This window comes from Notechis scutatus, chromosome 2, assembly GCF_049901735.1.
Source record: "Notechis scutatus isolate UNSWTSFEM ecotype Mainland chromosome 2, rNotScu1.2, whole genome shotgun sequence".
NCBI lineage: Eukaryota > Metazoa > Chordata > Lepidosauria > Squamata > Elapidae > Notechis > Notechis scutatus.
Genome location: NC_142010.1, coordinates 136,121,427 through 136,146,308, shown reverse-complemented (window position 1 = coordinate 136,146,308; position 24,882 = coordinate 136,121,427). Strand labels below are relative to the sequence as shown.

General features: G+C 38.5%; 1 protein-coding gene across 1 annotated transcript; it reads left to right on the top strand.

The window, feature by feature from the left end:
• Positions 1-846: 846 nt before the first annotated feature.
• On the top strand, positions 847-15,180 carry LOC113422742 (keratin, type II cytoskeletal 5-like). The gene is made up of 9 exons (XM_087954088.1): positions 847-1,272; positions 3,764-3,978; positions 5,370-5,430; positions 6,651-6,746; positions 8,724-8,888; positions 11,594-11,719; positions 12,678-12,898; positions 14,993-15,021; positions 15,137-15,180. The coding sequence occupies exons 1-9, from the start codon at positions 847-849 to the stop codon at positions 15,178-15,180; spliced, it is 1,383 nt and encodes a 460-aa protein (XP_087810214.1).
• Positions 15,181-24,882: the final 9,702 nt, after the last annotated feature.

Below are 24,882 nucleotides of genomic sequence, written 5' to 3'. Positions count from 1 at the left end.
CTACTCAAGGTAAGGTTTGCACTCGGCCAAAGGGTGGGGCCAGCGGGTTGGAGGACCAAGTGGGCAGTGCAGCCTTGTGTTCCCGCATAGCCTGGATTAATTGCTTTGGGGGGAGTGCTTTGGGGGAACATTTCTCTGCAGACCACCAAAATTTTCTTGTAGACCAGCAGTTGTCCCTGGCCCACTGGTTGACGACTACTGCTTTAAAGACCATAAAGCATTCCTGGTCATTGTAAAACATTGTGCTGCCTTTATCCTGTGGTTACATCATCATATTACGGGTGCTGGTTGGGTTGTGTGGGTGTCTTGACTTAGGACCAAAATTCTGGCCCCAGTGCGGTCATAAATCAAGGAGTACCTTTATATTGCTATCAATTTATTTACTGTATAGCAGGGACATGGAATGATCTCTGTGCATCCAAACTAAGGGCACTATCAGGAAAGAAAGCCTAACCATTGGTATGGAATACACAATGTAAGAAAGAAAGAAAAAATGCTTCACATTCCAAAAATGCTTTGACCATGAGATCTTTCAGTTACCTTGAAAATACTAATAAAAGGGAAGCAATTATAAGGCAAATCTTGACTGGCAACCCTTCTAAATGAAGAGCTTTCCTGAGCATTTTTATTCTTCCCCGGCTTTTTCATTTACTTCCTACAATAGCCTCTGGGTTCAAGGTTTTGCTGCCAGGCTAGGCAGACCCAGTAATACCCAAAATTAACACTGACATCAAGTCTCTCCTTCTGCATATAAGGAGTTGCTTCAAGTCTTGCATGAAAGGACTTCCTTCGTTCACTGTGCTCCTGGTGTGGCTCCCATTTTCCTCCAAGCACTCTTCTGACACAATGGACCAACAGCCCTTTCCTCCTGAAAACCGCCGAAGATCTTCAATCTCCACCATTGGCTGTAAGGATGAGATCCAGATCAATGGGATGCAACATCTCTCAGCCAACTGCTCCTTCCAAAGAGGCAACAGCAGCAAAAGTTTCCATAACTTTGGGAGAAATCACAGGATCTCCTGTTACATGGGCCACCAGCCGAAAAACCTTAGAGGTAGTCATCTGGATATGGAAAGTGTCATGGATCACAACTTTCTGGCAGCTATCTACAATCCAGGCTATAGAAATGAGGGGTTATTGGAGATTAGTATTAACAAGCTCCTCTTAGAACCTCTGTACCTGGGAGTTGATCCACATGATCATCAAGTCAAAGTCCATGAAAAGGATCAAATGAAAGACCTGAACACACAGTTTGCTAGCTTCATTGACAAGGTGAGTTAATTCTTCTCTTCCTGCCTCCCTCCAATTTTGATTTTAGGCAGAAGGAACTGCACACATGGCTGAATATTCAGGGATTGGAAGCAAGAACCATAAATGTCACCTTAGCTTTGTTATCTCACTCCAGGAGGTTTTGAGTATTGTGTTATGTATCGAGATTTGGGACACTGAGGCTTGGTTTAAACATGTCTTGCAAAACAGCATGGTGGCTAGAAGCATCATGAATGAATGGTTCAGTTTCTAAAGGAGGCTGAAAAAAACAGAATTGTCTATTTTGTGATTCAGCAAAAGGGGGGAGCCAGGCCAGCATCTAAAATTTTAATATTGATTATTTGTTTGGATCAAGCATGTTACCTGTACACAGCAATTGTGTTTTGTTGACAGGGTTAGAATTTAGCACATAGACATTCATGCAAAGTGTAAACTGACCCTGGTGGGAAAAGGAAAGTGTTTTGGTGAGGTTAGTGAAACAGAGATGTTGAATGTGGAGGTATTTGAAATGGACTACATTAAGGACATCTCGTTATAACACTAAGGTTCAAACCATGTATTATTTGCAAATTCTATGCTTGGAATTCTGGGTCTGGAATTTTTGCTATAAATCATTTTTTATGGAAAAACAGACAAGGGACATAGCACATTGTTAAAAGCATCAGGTCTTCTCTCTCTCCCCCCATTCCCCACCCCGCTTATTATACAGAGCAGATTAATCTACATAAGAATAAGAATTAATCTACATAAGAATACAGTGTTAGAGTAGAGACACACAACAACATTCAATTCAACTGAACAAAGAAGATAAATTTGAATTGTTTCTTGAGCTGAGCTGAGTCGAGCTGCATGAGTTTAAACTGATTTGAGTTTCACTGTCTTTAGCCCAATGTATCTCATAGAGGAGCTGTGAAGATAAAGGAGAGTGCCTTTAACAAAGAAGTCCTCAGCTTTTTGGCAGTACTGTGAAGTGGAAGAGCATTAATTGTGTCACATTTTTCCACTGAATGGTCTTGATTGAACTCTCAGCTACTTTTCAGTGCCTTTGTGGAAGCTTCAGATTCAGACTTTTGTAGCCCTGATCTGGTAGCCCTGTTTGATGTCAGTTGCCTACACCTATAATTCATAACAGGAAAAAAAGAAGGAATAGCCCAAGGAAAGGTACTGTAAGAGGCACAATTATTTTCCCCATATGGAAATATAAAAATCTTTGTTCCTGAACTTCAAAGGACAGAAGGACCATTTTTGGCTCATTCAATCTTAGGGGAGAGAAGGCCTCCAACATATGAGAGGGTCTTCCTTTGGGAAGTCACAACTGTATTAAGTATGACCCTAAAATGGTGGAGGCTGGGCTCAATGTCCACATGTCCAATTTCTAAAGGTGCTTTTTCAACAGTTCCAAGAAGGCTCCACACCTATTTGCACTACCCATGTGACCCTGATGACACAGATAATCCTCCAGGTGGCCTCAATGACTTGCTAAAAGAATGCAAATGGCCAGCTGTCTGCAAGGAATATAAATCCCTCCATTCCCCACCATCCAGTCAGAGCAGAAGAAGCTTCTTGGGTGAGAAGCGAAATGTCTTCAAAGAAAAACCAGAAAGTCCAGTTGCTTCTTGAAAAAGCACTTTTGGGACAACCATGATCTGGATGACTGAAAATTGACATAGACCAATATCTGCTTGACAGATGGTGTTGAGGAAGCTCCTTCTATTTCTGAAATCCCCACTTTTTTCCAATGCCTTTTGCCTGCCTAGAAGGCTTTGGGAGAGATATATGAGGGCTTTCTTTAGTGCAGAGGAAATGAGGGCTGATATAATGATAGGTGGGAATGACCTTGAGACATTGAGTGAAGAGATGCTGTCTAGAGCAGTGATCCCCAACCTTTTACGCCGCGCCCGGTATCCCCAACCTTTTTATGGCGCTGGCCCGGTACTGACATCAGCTGGGCGCCGCCATCTTGTTTGATGAAAAAGTGCTTCCGGTGAGCTTTCTACCCGGAAAAGCTCACCGGAAGCACTTTTTCATCAAAACAAGATGGCGTGCACTCCAGCAAGCCAGCGCCCGGTAGGACCTGTTCCACGGACGGTACGGTCCGCGGACCGGTGGTTGGGGACCCCTGGTCTAGAGGATGTCAAGTTAGAGAGAGAATAGGATAGCATAATGAGCAAAAGAACAGGCTCAGGAGACCTCCCTAAGATCTCTGGCTACTTTCAGGCTTGTAAGTTTCTGTTATGATGCAGCTTTACAATAAAGTAGAATTAGCTCATTTTGCCAAGGTTCTTTGTCTAGTCTACCTGGTAAAGCTGACATTACATTAGGTTGAAAGAATTTAGCATGTTGAATTTGGAAATCTGAGAGGACAGGTGAGCCTAGTAAGTTAAAGGCAACCCTTTCCTAGCCAAAAATCTAAAACATTGTATTACTAGTTTGCTTCTCAAAGCCTCAGGAATTGATCAGTAATGCACCAAGTTTTATTCTCTCTGCATTTTAGGTCAGAAGCCTGGAGCAAAGAAACAGGATACTGGCAACCAAGTGGGAACTGCTGCAAACCCAAAAGATGCCAATGGTTAAGAAAGACTTGAGCACTCTTTTTGAAAACTACATCGCTAACTTGAGAAAAAAAACTGATTATGTATTTAATGAAAAGAATAAGTTGGAAGACCAGCAGCAATTAATGCAGGAGCTGATTGCAGAGTACCAAAGCAAGTAAGCTGCCTCATAAGAAGGTTGATCATCTGTTGTGGTTATTCTTTTCAGTGAATGGATGCTGAAGGAACCTTATTCCAGTGAAAACTCTTTGCCCAAAAGAGAGAGCTGTAGAACATGACTGCCAGATATTGCTTCTCTTTCTTCTCTCCTCTGAGCAATAGCTAATGATTAAAAAAAATGGGGGACAGTTTTGAGAGATTGCAAAGTTACCTTCAACTAGGGTTGGGCATCCTCCTCAAATGATTTTAAGCAGAAGTAGTCCTCAATTTACAACCAAAATTGGGACCAGAGTTTTATTGCTAAACAAGGCAGTTGATAATTGAATTGTGCCTGTTTTTGTGACTTTTCTTTTGCCACAGTTGTTAAGTAAATCACTGCAATTATTAAGTGAATGAGTGCAGTCGGTAAACAAATCCGGCTTCCCTGATTGATTTTGCTTGTTAGAAGTCAGCTGGGAAAGTCCCAAAATGATGATCACATGACCAGTGGTGGGATTCAAATTTTTTTACTACCGGTTCTGTGGGCGTGGCTTGGTGGGCGTGGCAGGGGAAGGAGACTGTAAAATCTCCAGTCAGAGGTGGGATTTGCCGGTTCTCCAAACTACTCAAAATTTCTGCTACCGGTTCTCCAGAACTGGTCAGAACCTGCTGAATATCACCTCTGCACATGACCTCTGTATGCTGAAACTGTCATAAATACATACAGGTTGCCAAGCACCCAACCATGGGGATGCTGTGATGGTTGTAAGCGCAAGGACTGATTGTAAATCACTTTTTCTTAATGCCATTGTATCTTTGAACAGTCCCCGAATGAATATTCTAAGTTGAGAACTAACTGAACTAACTAAATGATCCTGTTCTTTAAGGCAGCCATATATTTGATCCTGTATATTTAAAGAATTGCAGTCAGATGCTGCGTCTATGTCCCTGTAGGCTCAAACACAGTATTGGGAGAATAGAAACTGAAATTGTGCAGATTTATTGTTTCACCACTTCATATCAAACAACTTTAGCAACTGTCTGAAAGGGAATCCCTAGCACTGTATTGCAGAATGTGGAGCACATTGGTTGAAGTGTTGAACTAGGACTGAAACAACCCAAGCTGAAAGCTGCCCTTAAGAAGGGAAATGTGACATAGGGGCCCGTTGTTCAAGCTACTTTACAGGGTTGTTGTTAGGGGAAAATTAGAGGAGGGGTGGAAATGTACAGTGTCTTGAATTTCTAATAGAAAGGCAGAATGTAGGCCAAACAAATTTATCATTTGTGAATAAATTGTATGTGTGTGTGATTATTCAATAAATAAATAATAAATACATTGTTATTATTTATTACTAAACTGATTTCTTTTCTCTTCTCTGCCCTGCTTTTGCTTTTTGATATCCTTGCAAGATATAAAGAGGAGAACAACAGAAAAGAACACTTAGAGAAGGAGTTTATCCTGCTCAAGCAGGTGAGTAAATCAAGTGATTGGCCCAATTTTTTTTTAAAAAAAAAAACACACCACGTATGTTAGTACAAATAGAGGAATAAATAGGGGACTTGTCTATAATTATTTAATTCTCGCGGTAGAGATAAATCCACTTACATCTTCACTTCTTTTGATAGACAGAATATGCAATGCCCATTGCCATTCCATAGTGTTTTAAGGGTACAGTACCCATTGAATCCATCTTCCTGATTAATTCCATAGATCTGGCTGAGAATTCCACCAGCTAAAATCCCAATATTAGAAACACCAACCGATCACTCTGTTCATTCCTAAGGGGTTTTGTCTGCATGTTCATACCAAACATGCAGAGAATGGCTGACTCTGGCCATGTCCATAAATTAAAACACAGAACAGGCTATAGACCCCGTGGGTGCAGGGACCTTGGCTTTCAAAAAGACAGAGAGAGAAAAAAAACCTCTCCCTTAATTGATTTATGGATGCTCTTTCACCATTCTAGACAGATTACAGTCAGGCGAAACTGCTTTAGCATATTCCTAAGACGAAACCATTACAACTGACAAATACTGCTAATCAAACAAACACTGTTGTTGTTTCAGGTAGAGGGCAGGACTCTTTTGAAGAAGACTATTTTTACCATTTAATAAAATGTCATTGAGGTGGGGACACCTATGACCTCAGGGGAAAGCTCTTCCAAAGACATACTATTGTGAATGTCATTCTCTATAAAAGCCATTATTTGGTTGCCTGCTACTGTGTATATCCGGTTCTTATGCACAAGGATGCATTATTATGGATGTGGGGTTCTGCACATGCCTAACAGGAGAATGTGCTTCTACCTCATTTATTCTAAACTTAAAAAACAGGCCTCCGTGCAGGCATAACAAGTGAATAAGACCAGTGTGTAATTATGGAAGCAAGTACAAAACACAGTCACACTGAACTCAAAATGCAAGTTATAATAGAATCACAGAATGTAAGAAGTATAAGAGTCTTTGAAGATTATCTTGTTCTACTGGATGTCAAGTGCAATACATTTTATCACATTTATCTTGCCCAACCCACTTCTGAAAACTTTGAAAAAGGTTTTGTAATATTAAGATTCAGAATCCAATTTCTTGTAAATCTTTCCCAAGATTGGAATCAAATTTCTCATTGCTGCTATATTCTCATTGATTTTGAAGTTACATATATTTTTATCAGTGTCTTTTCCCTCCCTTCAGCAAGTAGACGATGAATTTAAACAACAGAAGGAACTGGAATTGAAGCGGGAGTTGTTGATGGAGAATAAAGAGTTCCTGAAATATTTCTTTAAGGAGGTTTGTATCCTCAAATTGCAATGTGAGAAAAAACTCTTAGGCATTACTACCAGAATTTTCATTCCATATCACTGATAGCTAGGACATACCCTGTTTCTCCAACAATACGGCCTCCCTCAATAGGAAGTCCCAGCATGTTTTATAGGCATGAAATGAAATTAAGCCCCTCCCCCCAAATTAAGGCCTATATTAAAACATGCGAAATGGGGGGAATGGTGGGGGGGCTTGCCGTTAGGAAGTACTTTTGTTGTACACCCAGATATGGTGCTGCCTGCGTTGATCCCAATACGAAGTGCCCCACCAACGCCAAGGTCAACATCCAAGCCATCGCCGCCCACCTGCCCGAAGATGCAAGGGGGTGGAATTAAGCCACCCCGAAAAGACAGCCTAGCCCTTTTTTCAGGGCTCAAAAAAAAATAAGACCTGGCTTTATTATATGAGAAACACGGTATTTACTGGACAACTATTGTTGAAATCAGCAATGATTAGACCCATAACCTAAGGACTTTTGAAATGCCAAATATTTATTTACTTTATTGATATCTTACCTTTATTATTTTTTATATAAATAACTTAAGGCAGTGAACATATCTAATATCCTTTCCCCCTCCTACTTTGTCCCTAAATTACTAAATTATATCCCTCCCTCCCAGTGGTGCCATTCAACCGGTGTAACAACGGTTTTGGCGAGTGCGCGCTTTGCGTGCATGCTCTACATTTTAAAAAGCCCATTTTCGACTCAATTACTTACCTTTTGTTGCATCCCCGGTGAGTAAAACAGCTGATGCATGGCAAACCACTCTGCCCCGCAAATCAGCTGTGCTAAAAAAAAACCAGGACTTAAGGATAAGGAAAGACCAGGAGTGGGTAGGCGGGGCCAAATGCTCACCGGAACTACCAGTTCGCTCTAACCCATCTGAACCAGTAGACTCCCAACCCTGCTCCCTCCCTCCCTCCCATCCATCCATCCACCCTCCTTCTCATCCATCCATCCATCCATCCATCCACCCAACTTACTTACCTTCATTATTTTATGAAGGGATTTCACATACAGATCAGTCTTTTTGAATAGACACTTTCTTTTAGATTGCCACCCTCCTCCATTTTCTCCATGCTGGGGACGCAGAAAGGGCAGAGAGATCCAGTTAGCAATAAGCTTCTTAGATCTCCTTTTGGCTGCTTTAATGCAACTGGAATGAATCTAGAAAGGACTTAGCTAAATTAACAAATGTGCTGCTAGGGTTGAGCAAACAACAGCCTTTGAAATTTGTATCAAAACACCCAGATTCAGTAGCAAACTGCTGCTATAACATTATTAATTTTTTTGATTCTTAAAAAAAATATTAGAAGGCAAATAGGCCTGTTGGTGCCTTTACTTTCCTGAAAATTTCCACGCAAAGTGACAGGCTTCTCGATTAACTCCCCCAAATGTTTAAAAGAACATTTGGAATTTGATTATAGGATTCAATCATAACCCTACGAACAAATACTTTTTGTATAATTTATATGATTTTCATGAAGGCAGTCTGGTGTAGTGGTCAAATGAAACCAGGACATGGTGGACTCTAGGTCTCCCTTAGGCATGAAAGCCAGCTGGGAAACTTTGGGTCAGTCCTTCTTTCTCAGCCCATTTCACAGGGTTGTTGTGGGGGGAAAGCAAAAGTAGTGGGTATGCGGAAAGCAAAAGTATTAAGTATATTCACTGTCTTGAGTTTACTATGTAATTTTAAAAATTATGAAATGTTTTGCGAATTGAGCTTAGAAGGGTTGATGAGTCATTTGTGACATAAAAGAAAGACAAGCTTGACATCAGGTGTATGCCAACAGTGATCTTCATTAAAATGATGCATTGATGCCATCAATTGCTCAGAAATTAGACCTGCAATTAACTTTGGTCCATTAAGCTTCTAGACAGACCGTTAATGTCACTTCCATTGCTCTGAGTTATGATCTCAAGCAGATTCTGTGCACTTCCAGGAACGTGCAATATTGCATTGCTATCCCTCTGACACAGCTGTGGTGCTCAGTATGGACAACAGCAGAGGTTTGGACATGGACATCCTCATCAAGAACATAGATACTTGGTATCAGAGCATTATCCAAAGAAGCAAGGAAGAAGCTAACCTTTTTTATCAAAGCCAGGTATGTATCTGAGGTATGGAGTGGGTGGTTGACTCTTCCAGTTTTTTAGTGTTCATCTAGGTAACCAGAAAATAAAGAAAACTGGAACGTATCATGTCCTGGTTTCTGATTTACATCTTCTTGTTAACCGACTCTTAGCTTGTAGATTTCATATCACTAAGGATGTGCTGTCAGCCTTTTCTCCCAATCAACACAATACAGTCTATCTATTAATTTAAACAATGCTATTCTATTCTTGGCAGTGATGGCAGCTGTCCACACCAAAAGACACATGGACCTCTCATGTAAAGCCAAAGATCGATTAATTCTAAGTCAATCAAATGTATTATTCAATCTGTTAGGTAATTATAAGAATGGTAAAATCACAATAACATAAAGTGGCCCATTACAATATCAAAATCGGTGGGTATGATGAAACAATTTTCATATCTTTTCACTCATCTTTTCCTCAATCAGTGAGCCATTGCTATTCCTGTAAATATCAGCAGTAGTAGTCGTAGAGGTGTGAAATAGAATTACTTCATTTTCATATGTGGTGTCAGTCCAGCTTAACACTGCAGACATTGTGATGTTTATTTTATGGCTTATTACATTATTTGCTAGATCATTACTAGGCTGTCGGTTTAGTTTTCCCAACCCAACTCTTATTCCTCACCCTGTATACAAAGATGCCACGGTGGAAAAGGCAGCTATTATATTTGCAATGTTTATTTGTTTGTTTTTTTTATTTACAAACTACAAGGCTCAGCATTTGGAGCTAAATGTTTGCAGCCTGGAATTAAAGGATATAAGTGCAAGAAATGATTTTAAATAGTAGAACCAAATGAACCTCGGTTTTACTATTAGGAGTTTTCTTTTTTATCCCACCTTTATTATTTTTTTATAAATAACTCAAGGTGGCAAAAATACATAAATACTCTTTCCTCCTATTTTTACCACCACCACAACAATTCTGTGAGGTAGATTGGGCTGAGAGAGAAAGTGACTGGCCCAAAGATCATCCGTCTGGCTTTCATGACTAAAGAGAGACTAGAACTCATAGCCTCCTGGTTTATAGCCTGGTGCCTCAACCACTGGATCAAAGTGGATTAGATTCTACCCAGCAAGAAATTAAGCAAATAAACACACCCAAATCTCATCATCACCCCCATCCCCAACTTTTTTTTTATTTCGGGTGTATTGTTTAGAACAGGGATCTCCAACCTTGGCAACTTTAAGACTTGTGAACTTCAACTCTCAGAGAACTCTGGGAATGGAAGTTCACAAGTCTTAAAGTTGCCAAGGTTGGAGATCCCTTAGAATAGCTTTGAGAAGGTCATTTCTTAAGAAGTACTTATTACAAGTGTGGGGTGTTGGTGTTGGAGAAACTATAGAAGGCAATTCTGAACTGTCTGTATTTGGATATGCAGGTAGTCCTTGACTTATAACAGTTCACTTAGTGACTGTTCAAAGTTACAACGGCATTGAAAAAAGTGACGTGACCATTTTTCACAGTTATGACCTTTGTAACATCTCCATGATCATGTGATCAAAACTCAGATGCTTGGCAACTGGTTCATACTTACGACGGTTGCCAGGTCATGCGATCCCCTTTTGCAATCTTTTGACCAGCAAAGTCAATGAGGAAGCCAAGATTCACTTAACAACTGGGTTACTCACTTATCAACTGCAATGATTCACTTAACTGTGGCAAGAAAGGTCATTTAAGTGGGGCAAAACTCACTGAACAAATGTTTCACTTAACAATAAAAATGTTGGACTCAATTGGGCTGGTAAGTCAAGGACTACCTGTAAGTGTTCCAGAAAACCTCCACTCCAAACAAATAACTCCGAGACAGACATCCTTTCCAAAGTCCTTTTTATTAGAGTAGTAAACTGGCACATCTGGGAAATCCTGAATCTGAAAGTTCCGGGTTTCCTTGCAATAAGTAAAAAATTACAAATCCACCCCCTGCCCCCCTCATTGCATCACATGCCCCAATCACCATCCATCCCAACTTGAGATGTCCTCTCAACCAGGTGCAGAAATAACATGACCTTGACTTTGAAGAAGAATGCTATTATGTCTAACCACATACACTCCAAGAAACTCCCCCCTCTCATTTTCCCAGGCTCAAGAATGTGGCAGTGTGGAAGCGTCTGGTACTAATATGGCTTCCAAAGCTGACACTACCTGTATTAGTGAAAGGAAGGGATCATGTAATGATTAGCTCTTGTAGCTTATTTTGAATAAATCCTCTTTTTGCTGTAAGCATTCTGCGATACTCTCTTAAAGAAGATCTCGGAAAACTGCCACTTTGCAACCTTGTGACTCAGCTAATATCCCTCAGATGAAATATGAATAATTGGATAATTGTACAGTGGCAGATGATTCAAGACTGTTTATAGGAGAAGATCAGAGGTGGTATTCAGTAGGTTCTGACCAGTTTTGGAGAACCTGTAGCGGAAATTTTGAGTAGTTCGGAGAACCGTCAAATCCCACCTCTGACTGAAGATTTTACAATATCCTTCCCCTGCCATGCCCACAGAACCGGTAGTTTAAAAAAATGAATCCCACCCCTGGTGAGGATGGAGCTGTTAGTTCCCAACGGAACCTTTGCTCAAACCATGGTCTCCTCTTTGAAAAGGCTGAAGTTGAACCAGAACACTACTAACCTTTCTTGATCATGGTTCCATTGCTCTTCTCTCTTTCCTCTGGCTATTAGATTGAGGATCTTCAGAACAAAAAATGCCAGTGCCATGAAAGCCTGCAAAAAAACAGTAATGAAATTACTGAGTTGAACCGGGTCATCCATTCGATGCAATGCAAAGTAGATGCTGAGAAGAAAAAGGTCAGAAAATCCTTTTCATTTCCAGAGGCGGCTTCTTCCTCTTCTTCTTCTTCTTCTTCTTCTTCTTCTTCTTCTTCTTCTTCTTCTTCTTCTTCTTCTTCTTCTTCTTCTTCTTCTTCTTCTTCTTCTTCTTCTTCTAAATAAAATTTAAACATATTGGTCTTACAATATATAAAATGCCATACAGATGGGAGGGTTGTTTTTTTTTTCTTTTTGCTTCCATAGGGTTAAGCGCCAATAATATGGGGCTCAAGAACTATGTCAAATTGAGGTGGGTAGTAGATGCTAGTCAACAACTATTCACAATGATCCTTATTGGCATGACCAGTAATGAGGCACGATGAAAGGTATAAGTGGGAGTTATATTTGAAAGTTCATTGGCAGTTTACAAAGACAGAATTTAGTCATAAAAAGGAGAGTTGTAAATATTTGATAGGTACAATGAAAAACACGAAGGACGAACTCGCTTTTTTGTTGCACCAGCAAAGATATCTATCTTCCACACAAAAAGTGTTCTTCAGTGGATTAGATTTTAATCTGGGTTGGAGAAAAAAATCCAGCTGCTTCTATCATGCATACACCAAGCAATCAGATTTTTGCTCTTCCCTAATATTCCACATGATCCCTACCAGAACCCAGCCAGCCATGAGGAATGGGGTTCATTATTGTTATTGCTGCCAGGTACAATAGTGGTTTGTGTGTGTGTGAGAGAGAGAGAGAGAGAGAGACAGACAGACAGACAGACAGACAGAGACAGAGACACACACACAGAGAGAGACAGACATACAGAGAGATAGAGACACAGAGAGACAGAGACAGAGAGACAGTCAGATCTTGAAGGATGTAAAAAGGAGGCTTAAGAATAAACTGAAAATAAGGTTGTAGGAGTACAGACTATAAAGCAATTTTTGCAGTTTTGTGAATAGAAGATGGAATTCTTTTTGTTTCATTTTTGCAGACGGCTGCTTTTCAAATAGCCATTGGGGATATTGAACATAAAGGAGACCGTGCACTAAAAGATGCCCGAACAAAACAAACAGAGCTTCAGAACCGCATACAGAATTCCAAGGATCAATTGGCTGTCATCTTACGAGATTACCAGGACCTCATGAATACCAAATTGGCCCTGGATATTGAGATTGCAACATACAACACAATGCTGGAAGGAGAAGAGAACAGGTGACACTTCAAATAGAATCTCAAAACAGGCTGGATTGCTTTATTTACTACTGCACTGTCCTCAGGTGGCAGCAGCCACCATATTTGTGGGGGAGCAGGAGGGTTTAAATGATTTCAATCCGACAAAATAGCAGTGTGCCATTGTCAAACAAAGCCTGCTTCTTTTACCTTGACTTCACGCACATGTCCAAATGGATGGAGCTTGTCATGCAATGCAACAGGTTTCTACCCAACTGTTGTTGTGCCATAATCACTAAATGAGGAGTGGCTTTTAGTTGCCTCAGTGACATGGTTGAGTGACAATCAGAAGGCCATTTTTCATCATAAAATATGTTCAGCATTTTAGGCCTGATAATGTTTCTGTTTATTCAGATACCTGAAATAGGAGGAAGTATCAATATGTCCCCACTTGCAACAGTCATTGCACAAATATAACCAGACAATATATTGGAAGAGGGGGGCCTCAGTTCCTGTCAGGTTGTTTTCATCTCACTTAATAAGTGAGAAAGGCTTAAGTCATCCTTAGTTGTCTTGTGTTAAACTATTCTTTCACTCTTAAACTAATAAGTCAGGTTGACTTTTTCATTGAAGACCAAAAGAATAGCTTGGTGTAGTGGTGAAGAAGCTGGCCTAGAAACCAGGAGAGTGTGAGTTCTAGTCCTGCCTTAGGATGAAAGCCAGCAAGGTGACTTTGGGTCAGTCCCTCTCTCTCTCAGCCCAAACCACCTGACAGGGTTGATATTGTGAGAAAAGGGGAGGAGGAAGGAGTGTTAGCCATGTTCACCACCTTGAGTAATTTATAAAGTAATAAAGGTGAGATAATAATCAATCAATACCCAGGACAGTTACAATATTTATGTAAAATACTATTTAAAAGGTACAAATCAAAGATACCTGCAGGATCAGAAGCTGCATGGGTTTGAGAGCTACTAGGGAACAGATAGAATCTTCATCTGGGCTTCTATTTTGTTCCTGAGTATTCAAGAGGGACCTGGTTGGCTCTGATGCAAGCAGGACCCTGGTTTAGATGAGTCTTTGATCCAATCCAGCATGTGTGTTCCTAGATTTTAGGTTTTTGTCTCAACCCTGGCCTTAACTTTCAGCCAATTATGTGATCTTTAGCTAGTCATTGCCTTCAACCTTGCCTGGTAATAATAATAATGATAATAGCAATAGCACTTAGACTTCTATACTGCTTCACAGTGCTTTACAGCCCTTTCTAAGTGGGATTTACAGAGTCAGCATATTGTCCCCCAACAATCTGGGTCCTCATTTTACCCACCTCAGAAGGATGGAAGGCTGAGTCAACCTTGAGCCTGGTCAGATTTGAACTGCCAAATTGCAGGCAGCTGGCACTCAGCAGAAGTAGCCTGCAATACTGCACTCTAACCACTGTGCCACTGTAGCTCTTTTAATAATATAGGCTTAATGCAAGAAACTGCTGGTAGTTACTGGGGATGAAACTTCAATGAAAAAAACATTGGGGAACATTACAGGAAAGCTTGTATGTGTTGGTAAAAGAGTTTGCTTTACTCTGGTGTGTGTATGTTGGGGGGGCAGTTGGAGCAGAACTTCCAATTGGGTTTGGATTTTTTTTTTAAAGGATCCTCCTTTGCTAAACTTGGATGGTTTTGTGTGACAGGTTCAATGGGATGATGTAAAATGTAAGGACTAGCGTGTACTAACTAGTGCAGTTCTAGCTAAAGGTAGTGTGTGACTGTTCTCCTTCATATAAAGCTGCTGCCCCTCAAAGTGTTGCCCTCTGGATGAAGCTGGAGTAGAATTATCTGCTTACCTAACCAAAACAGCCAACGGTTGTAGTTTCAGGTCATATATGGAAGTCAAGAGTTTTGTTTATTGTTCAGATATGTGACATTTGCTCTTTGTTCCAAAGCATCTTTGCAACTCTTGCGTGTAATAATTGTGTGTTCAATTATTAAAGAATTTCCTTGTTGGTAGAAATTCCAAAACTAATCTGAAAAATGCATATCTGTATTATACAGATCTTTAAAATCTCAGAGCAACCAAGGCTATGCAATTTAAAAAACACCTGTCTTTTCCTTCCTTTTTCCCCTCTCCTCTTTGTTTTAACAGAATACGCAGAGGAGGAACTGTGAGGATGGGTAAGGAATCTGAACTTTCTTCTAATCTTTTTTTCCTGAACATTTAATTTTGTTCAGTATAAGTTCCAGGAAATGTCATAAGAATCACTCACTGAACCATGTAATTCTTTTACAGAAGTCACAAATGCTACTTATCCACACCACAACAAGAATCATTAGAGTGAAGCAACACCTATCACTGAATGCCTATATGGAATCTATATGGAATTGCTGCCCATATGAAACTCCAGTGAAGAAGTTGCATCTAATCAGCAGACTGCTAGATAATTTGTGGAACCTGGGTAGCTATGCATATTAATACAAAAAAAGGAACTGGGGCTTCACCATAAATTGATTGCATGAGACAGTGGTTTTATTTGAATGTCATGATAAGCCACCATTTATTGTAACATCAAAGAGCTTAGTCTCTTTTCAGGCTCAAGTATCCCTTTCAACTGCACCCAGTTTTGTTCACCATAATACAAAAAAAAGGATATTGAGACTCTAGGTCTAAGAAAAGTGCAGAGAAGAGCAACAAAGTTGATTAGGGGACTGGAGGCTAAAGTGTATGAAGAACAGCTTCAGGAACTGGGGATGTCTAGTTTAGTGAGGAGAAGGAGTATGGACTGACGTGATAGCAGTCTTCTAATATTTAAAGGGCTGTCACAAAGAAGAGTGGGGGAATCAACATATCCTCCCAAGCACCTGAAGGCAGAACAGGAAGTAACAGATGGAAACTTATTACTGAGAGATCCAACTTAGAACTAAGGAAAAAAATTCCTGACAGTAAGAATGATTAATCAGTGGAATGGCTTGCCTTCAGAAGTTGTGGGTGCTTCATCACTGGAGGTTATTTTAAGAAGTGATTGGACAGCCATTTGCCTCGCTTTCTTGTAATGTTTTATAAAATTCTGCCGGAAGCCCATCTGGACCTGGTGCCTTTCCATTATTTTGCTTCTTAAGTGCTTCAGTTAATTCCATCATTGTTATATTGCTTTCTAACATTTTTTCAGTCTCTTTAGGTATCTTAGGTAAATTAGCATTCTGTAAGTACTGTTTGACTCTTTCCTCATCAATATTCTCTTGCTTATATAGTTGTCCATAGAAGTCTCGAATAATTTCCTTTTTCTCTTTGTTGCCGTAGCAAACTTGACCTTGATCATCTATTAACTGCAATATTTTCCTTGATTCTTTCTCCTTTCTCAATTTATATGCTAACCATCTACCTGGTTTGTTTGCATATTCAAAGTAGTTCTGTTTAGCACTTCTAATTTTCTGTGCTAATTCTTCTTTCTCTATTTGACCCATTTTGTGTTTAATTATATCCAATTTTAGTTTAATGTCTTTTTTCTGTGGCGTTTTCTGTAGTTCTTTTTCAAGTCTTTTATGCTCATCTTCTAGAACTTTAGTGGCTTGCCTTTTCCTGATGTTCCTTTTCCTTGTATAGTCTATTATCAAGCCTCTGGCATATGCTTTCATTGTGTCCCAAACATTCTGAGTTGAAGTATCTTCTTTTTTATTTTCTCTAAAGAAGAAGGCCAATTCTTTCTCCATCCGCTGTGTGAAGTCTTTTTCCTTTAAAATAGTATTATTTAACGTCCATCTCGATCTTCTTTTTTGTCCTTTCCATTTAATTGTCACTGGATTGTGGTCTGCCCAAGTACTTGTTTCAATGTTTGCTTCTTGAATATTAGATATTAGTTCTGTTGAAATCCAAATCATATCTATTCTGGACCATGATAAATGTCTATTTGAGTAGAAAGTATATTGTTTGGTTTTAGCATTTCTTTCTCTCCATATATCTTTTAAGTTTATTTCATCTGTCATTTTAAAGAAGGATTTAGGAAGAGTCTTTCTATTTTGTTTTGTTATTGTTGCTGTATAATCCAATTTATTGTCTACAATTCCATTGAAATCTCCCATCATAACTATATTAACATATTCCAGTTCAATTATTTTCATATGTAATTTTTTATAGAATTCTTCTTGTTTATCATTCGGAGCATAAATTGCAATCAGGAGTGTTTTCATATTATTGTCCATTATTTCCACCATTAATACTCTTCCATCTTCATCAGTATGAATCAATTTTGCTGAAATAGTCTCTTTAATATATAAAACCACTCCTCTTTTCTTACATTGAGTCAAAGTAAATATTTTCCCTAATTTTGGCTGGACCAACAATTGTTCATATTGTTTTTTAATGTGTACTTCTTGTAGACAAATTATATCAAATTTTAATTTCTCTAATTTATGAAAAAATTTCCTTCTTTTAACAACCGAATTAAGTCCATTTATATTCATTGTAATCAGTTTTGTCTCTTCCATGATTATACTTTGTAGTTAGGTTTGGTAACTCTCGTAGATCTTGGTTCACGTTGTTCTTTAATTTCCATCTGTCCACCTACTGCGCCTTCTTCTTTTTCAGTCTCCATTTGGTCCTCTTGAAATTCAATTAATGAGACCTCTTTTTCTGCCTCTTCATCTCTCTTTCCAAAGAATTCTGCGTAAAATAATTCTGCTTTCTCAATTGAATCAATTCTATGTCTCTGTTCTTGCCATGTAAACATTAATCCTTCTGGAATTAGCCATCTGTAGTTCACCTCTTTTTTCAGTAGCATTTTAGTTAAAAATCGGTATTCTCGTCTCATCTCTCTCACTTTTCTGGGTATTTGTTTTAAAACCACAATCTCCTTGCCCTTATATTTCAGTGTTTTCTCTCTTGCCACTTGCAATATTTGTGTTTTAATGGCTTTTTCTGTAAATCTGATATAAACTTCTCTTGGTAGGTTATTTCTCATTGCGTATCTTGTAAAAACTTGATATACTTCATCTACTCCATCCATCATCTTCTCTTCTGTTATTTCCAAACCTTCAGCTAGAATTTCTATCATTATCTCAGCTAGATTTTGTCCTTTTTCTTCCTCTATGTTTTGAAATCTGAGATAAAATTCTGATCTATCCATCTCCCATTTCAGCATCACACTTTTATCTTGTTCAACCACTGTTAATCTATTATCAATATCTCCAATCTTCTTGTCTCTTTGTTTATCTTCTTCTTCAATTTTTTGGAATCTCTCATCATACTTCAACATCATTTGTTGGATGTACTCCACTTTTTCATCAGTTTTCCCTGTTCTTTGTTCAATGTTCTCTGTTCTTTGTTCAATGTTCTCTGTTCTTTGTTCAATGTTCTCTATTCTCTTTTCAATATTCTCTGATCTTACTTGAATATTTTGAATTCCTTGCATAATCATCTGTAAGGTCACTTTTTCTTGTTCTTTGTCTTGCTTTAACATTGTCTGGATTGAACGTTGTCCTCCAGATGGTGGGGAGGCGGAAGTAGAAGTTGAAGGGCCAGAAGCTATCAATTTCCTGCTCATTTTAAATAATTCAAAATCTTCAGGTTCTTCTGAACCTTAATCCAATTATGGAGTAGCCAATTATAATCCAAGATGGAAAGTAAAAATGGTAGAGAGAAAAAGCCCAATAATAATAAATAGAAAAGGAGGAAAAGTTTCTTCAGGTTCTTCTGAACCTTAATCCAATTATGGAGTAGCCAATTATAATCCAAGATGGAAAGTAAAAATGGTAGAGAGAAAAAAGCCCAATAATAATAAATAGAAAAGGAGAAAAAGTTTCTTCAGGTTCTTCTGAACCTTAATCCAATTATGAAGTAGTCAATTGTAATCCAAGATAAAAGATAAAAATAATAAAAGGAAAAAAGCCCGATAATAATAAAAAGAAGATGAGAGAAAAATTTCTTCAGGTTCTTCACACCTTAATCCAATTAAGAGGTCTCAAAAATAAAAAAAACCATAAAAATGAACCAAAAGTATGGATGGAAAAAGCAAAAATCCCAACGAAGAAAGAAAAAGAAAAGGAAAATTTTTGAGGCTTTCCCTTTAAAATAAAAAGCAAAAATGGAAATATTACAAAAATAAAAGGTTTTTTTTTTTTTAAAGAAAAGAGTACAGTAGAGCTGGTAAGGAGGGATAGCACAACTTAAAAATAAATAAAAAGAACACACTGCACTTTATTTAATTATCCAAGGCTCTTATTATAACTCTCTTCTCCACAAACTTCCAAACCAAGCTTCAATTGTTGATAGAAATCCAGAAGAACACCTGCAATAACACTCTCCCATGCTCTTCCCTCTATCTTATCAGGTTGCAATGTCCTTGAAAGGAAGTCTTTCACAGTTTTCTCAGCTTCATCTAAGATATTTTCAAGCCTCTAGTTGGCAGTGTTACAAAGTTTCTTTGCTTTCACTTTCCCCTCCTTTCCCAGACAAAACATAATAGAAGTTTTTAAAAGAGAAAGTATATGTATAAAAAGAAGGAAAGTAACTAAAGGGAGCCTCTAATCTAAAAAGTTGCAAAATCAAAAAGAGAAGAAAAATAGATATATATAAGAGAAAACCAGTCCAGTTAACAAATGCTAAATCGCGATAGAAGTCCAGTAATAAAAAAAAAAAAGTAAAAAGCCAAGCCTCACTTTGACGTTTCTGTTTAAAAACCGCCGCTTATTCAGTTCTGTCAAAACTTTTACAGATTTTTTTTTTCTTAGGGTGTCCTTTTAAGTCTTAGAATAATGATTTTAAAAAAAGTTCTCACCAAACCGACACACTTTCTCTTCCAGTCTCTTCCATTCCGGAGCTGTCCCAACTTCAGCAGCTTTAATGGCTGCCTCTCCGCTGCTGGCAAGAAGGGCTTCTCCTGGATCAACCAGGGACTTTGCGATATCCCTGGGATCCACAGGATGCGCCCTTCACTATCACCGTCTCTACGGGATGGTTTAGGTCTGTTTGGACCAACCAGGGGCAAAGATATCGGCTGCAATCTCAGACCTCTGAGATTGCATGCCGTATCGTCGCGACATCAGCTCCGCCCTCCATTTGCCTGGCTTTCTACAGGGGGTTGGGTGTAGGGTCTACAAGGGGTTGGACTAGAAGACTTCCAACATCCCATTCAATTCTTCTGTTATTCTGTTAATCTTGTCTCTTCTGCTGATTGTAAGGCTTGGGTTCCTCTTTATGAGTGGCAACAGTGACAAACACAGATACCTATGGTTAGCTCAAAACTATCAAATTTAAATTACTCTTTATAAAGCTAATGGGCCTCTATCTTAATATTCACCAATACAGAGCAGTCTTCTGGGGTAATATTGTGACCTGCTTCAATAATGGACAGAGATGGGTCAATAGAAAGAAGCCAGCTGCATCCCCTGTTGTGCAATGCCAGGATGCATATAAATGTTGGACTTCTAGAGACTCAAGTTGTCCAGACCAAGCTATTTTCTTGAAACAAAGCCATTATTTCTGGGTGGTATTCATCATTTGTATGGGTTAAAATGATCTCCCCCACACGCACACACTTGGTCCTCTTGGTTGGAATTGATGAATGGCAAAGAACAAATTAGCTAATTCATCATTGCATTTTTCTCATGCTCAGTTGCCATTATGATAATGGTCCTTTTGGATCAGCAATAATATAAAAAAGGTCAGGTGAAGAAGTTTTTCATTTCTCCCCATTTCTTCCCATCTTCTATAAAGCCTAGTGTTTTAATGTGTGTGAGTGTGAGGGAGGGAGGGAGAGAGAGGGGGAGGGGAGAGGGAGAGAGAGAGAGAGAGAGATTATTTAAATTAGTAGGCAAACCCCTGCTTGCTCAGCATGGAATTACAGTGCCTTATAGCTATTGTTTGTGCTACTATTACAGAATGCCAGTTCATTTGGGAACTGGTAGAACTTACTTTAATTATTAAATCTATGACAGGGAAAGGCCACAGCTGTGGCTTCCTGCTAATCCCGACAGGTTCATGGATCACCACCTAGATTTTGCTTTGTATAAGTAGACAGAACACAGATGGCAGATGACCACTTCCTCTTTTGGAAAGAGATCCAGTGATATAGCAGGCACTTAATAAGCCCATACTTAATAAGCCCATACTTCTGTATCTCCATTCAATTTCTACACTTATGCACCTGCACCACCAATGGGAGCCTAAAATTCTGCTCCAGATTGTACAGGTTTCTTTTTTAATTCCCCCCCCGCAAAAAAACCCAAAAAAGTTCCACTTGTACAACTTGTATGGTTGTAAATAAATTTTGTTTTCTACCGTATATTCAGCTAGAAATGTCACTATAGCAGGGAGAAACAAAGATAATTGCAGCATGAGCCCAGGCAGCATGTCTTAATCTTAATTATTTTAATCTTGGGGAAAAGAGGATGTATTTCTACAAATGGAGAATGCATCAAAGTCCACATTCATATAAACTGGCTGTCATTTGTAATAACCCAGTATCTTGGATATGCTTATTCAGGTAGCTAAACAACTTGCATTACAAACCACATTGTGGTCAAGCATAAATTGGCGCAGTGAGCTCTTCTGTCGCATACACACTGCTTAATCACCAATGGTAAAAGTAACATATTTCTGGCTACCTTTGAATGAATGAAATTAACTAGAATGAAGTTAACTAGAAAAACAAATTGGGGTGGGGACTGCCATCACAGGATTTTTTTTTCTACATAAGATTTAATAGATAATATCAGGACTCATCGCACTGAATGATGAATATGCAGGTTAATTAGAACAGAGTCATATAAGAAAGTTAAGAATACTGTCAGAATTAAATAGATTCGTATTTTTTCAATGAAAGAAAAGAAAGGCTGCAGGCCATAGCTTCTCTAAATCTTTCCAGTGCTTTTATAGCAGCTCTGTCCTTTCTCATAGGAATGCACGGTACTGGGAGAATTTTTTCTGGATTTTTCCCCCTCTGGAATCTTTAACCTGATCTGACTATTTTCAAACCTGACATTTCTTTTGCCGGCTTCTTGACCTATCTCAATTGTTTTGGGAAGCAGAATTGTCTGCTGACGGACAGAATGGCAAAGTTATTTAGCATAATTTATTTTTAACATTCCATTGATTTGGAAATAAAAATGTGTTTTTTATAAAGGCCAATTAAGTAAGGTATAAATTTGCAAGCATTACATTAAGTCAGGAATATTGATCCTGTGATCTTCCAGATGTTGCTAGTTCCTGATTCCCACTGCCTTTCAGACTTAACCATGCAGATTGGGGATTATAATAAAGCAAACTAAGAAGTGCTATAGATTTCCCATCTCCATCTTAACTGGTGGCTTATTGTACTCGAAATACTGGCAAATTTCCCTATATATGTTGGCCAGGGGTAGGATTCAAATTTTTTAACCGGTTCTGTGGGTGGGGCTTAGTTGGTGGGCGTGGCTTGGTGGTCATGTGATTGGGTGGACATGGCTTGATGGTCATGTTATTGGCTGGGTGTGGCCAACTCAATATCATCGAGGCACACATCACCTCGCCTGGCCTCTTGTGACTGTGGGGATGCTGCAACAGTCGTAAGTGTGAAAAACAGTCATAAGTCACTTTTTTCAGTGCCTTTGTAACTTTGAATGGTCACTCCACACAAGCAAAGTACCAGCAAAGGAGGGAAAATAACTCCAGAGAAGTTCCTGAGACAGGAAGTCTAGTCATGCCAAGAATGTAATAAGAGTTAATGGAGAGGCAGTTTCTGTAAGCAACACCAGAATGTTTCCTTCCTGCCTTCCTTACAGGATTAGGCCAGTAATTTCTTCTAACAACCAGTTCTCTGAACTGCTTAGAATGTTAACAACCGGTATATACTCCCAGGAGAAACCTGACCTCGTTTTGTCCCTCTAGGGCAGGGCTGTCAAACTCCCGGCCCATGAGCCGGATGCGTCACGTGCTGGCCACGCCCACACCCAGTTTAGCAAAGGGGAAAAAAGTCCCAATATGTCATGTGATACTACCATGACGATGTGAGTTTGACACCCCTGCTCTAGGAGGAATCATGGCCATCCTCCAGATTTTTCCACAATCCACACCCCTTATTTTTACCTCTGTATTTCACACAAACAACCTTAACATGAAATAAAAGCCTTTAATCTGTACATTCTGTGCAGCGTCAGGAGACAGCAAGAGTGATACTTTTTTTAGAACACTTTGCTTGTTTTACTTATATTTATTGCTTTTAAAAAATAACAAAAAGAAAGAAAACACAAAGATAATTATAATGCAAATTTATTATAATGTGAAGCCTTGGGTCGCGACCGTAATCCATTCCTGGACTCAGTTTACGACTCGATTTGGTTGTGTCTGGAAGCACGACTGACTGCGCATGCGTGCAGCCAAACAAAATGGTGTCGAAGGGGAAATCGGTGCAGAAAGGGAATCTTTCCACACCAATTTTCACCACCCAATTTTTGAATCATGACCCGATTCAAAAATCAGTGGATTTTTTGTTCACCACCCGATTTGGTTACAAACAGGAGCGTTTACGACCCGAGGTTCCACTATACATACAAAAACTATGTATTAAATGTGCTTTAAATGTGAAAAGAAAAAGAAAGGAACGAAGTATGTCATTATAGCAATTCACAGATAATTCCATATACTTATCTAATGTAAATATTATTCAATTATATTAAGTTCTAAGGCATTTCTGTATATTATTCTTTTTTCATCAACTGTGTGTTGTATCAATTATTTCCATATTTCTTAATTCTTTCCACACAAAAATCTTCCATCTACAGGCAATCTGCTAATAGGTGGTAAATGTAATCAAGTTTCAATCCATTGAGTGAAAAATAAATCCATACATTTATCTTTTCAATGTTGCAATGTCAGTCTTTTAGTCATAGTAAGGGCATGGAGAATCCACTTACGTTAAGTTTTCAAATTAATATACTAGCTATATAGTTTAAGAGCTGTCTTGAACTAGAACATTTTGGAACTTGTAACCAAGTACAACTAAATACCTAGTATGTTCTACAGATAATACCTATAGTGTTATCTAAAGCGCACATTAACTTGAAAAACAAAGTTGTTTCATATTCTTAAATTTATCAAACTGCCACAATATGTTCACTGTGTATGGTAAACAATAAACCTCATGCCTTGGTTAAATAAACTTATATTCTGAGATTATGGAATTATTTATCTAACCAGCTAGGTGTCTAATTTGAACAAATGGATTGTTGGTAACTATTAAACATCTCTCTGCTCCCTCAACCAGTAGTTGCAATCTCAATTGCTTATAGTGTGTTTTACTCGATTCGATCTGAATAATAATGGTGAAATAATTAGATCCTCAAATAATTCATGTTATCAGAATAGTCCACATGCTACAGTAGGAAAAAGGTTAAAAACAAATGGGCATTTAATTCATAGCATAAATATTAAAGTATTTCTTGGTTCAACAGTAGGTCATAAAAATTGGTACATTAAGAAAACTGTAATGGGAAGGAGAGTGGTACATATAAAAATACACACAGCATTTTATATGTCAAAAACACCATTCACTTTACCATTAATAATCATAATTTTAATCAGTTTTTAATTGCTCATACTTTATTTTGGATTGTTAGAAATTGGGTGGTGCTTATAGGATAAAAGGCAAATTATAATAACATGCTGATTATTATTATCCATTCAATTGCATCTGCCATATCTCAGCTATTATCCTTTGATTTCAAATGAAGTTTTTTTTTCAGACTCAGAGTTTGAAAGATGAAGCAAAAGGTGCTAATGCATTTTGAGTCTTTGTGACTCTCCACAGATATACCTTTGCTGCATCCCAAGTTTTAAACAAGTAATTTCTCAAAATAAACATTTAAGTAAGTAAGCTCTTTGGGAGTATTATAGCTGGCAGTTTCTTTTTTAGTAAATGAGTCATGAAAGCAACGAAAAACAATATTTTACTCTTTCATCTACTTCCTAGTTTAGCACACCTCTTGAATGATGATGGTTGCCAGTGCCAAAAGTTTAATGAAATAATGCTGGCACATTTTTCAAAATGCCCTTAAGATAATTTGTTT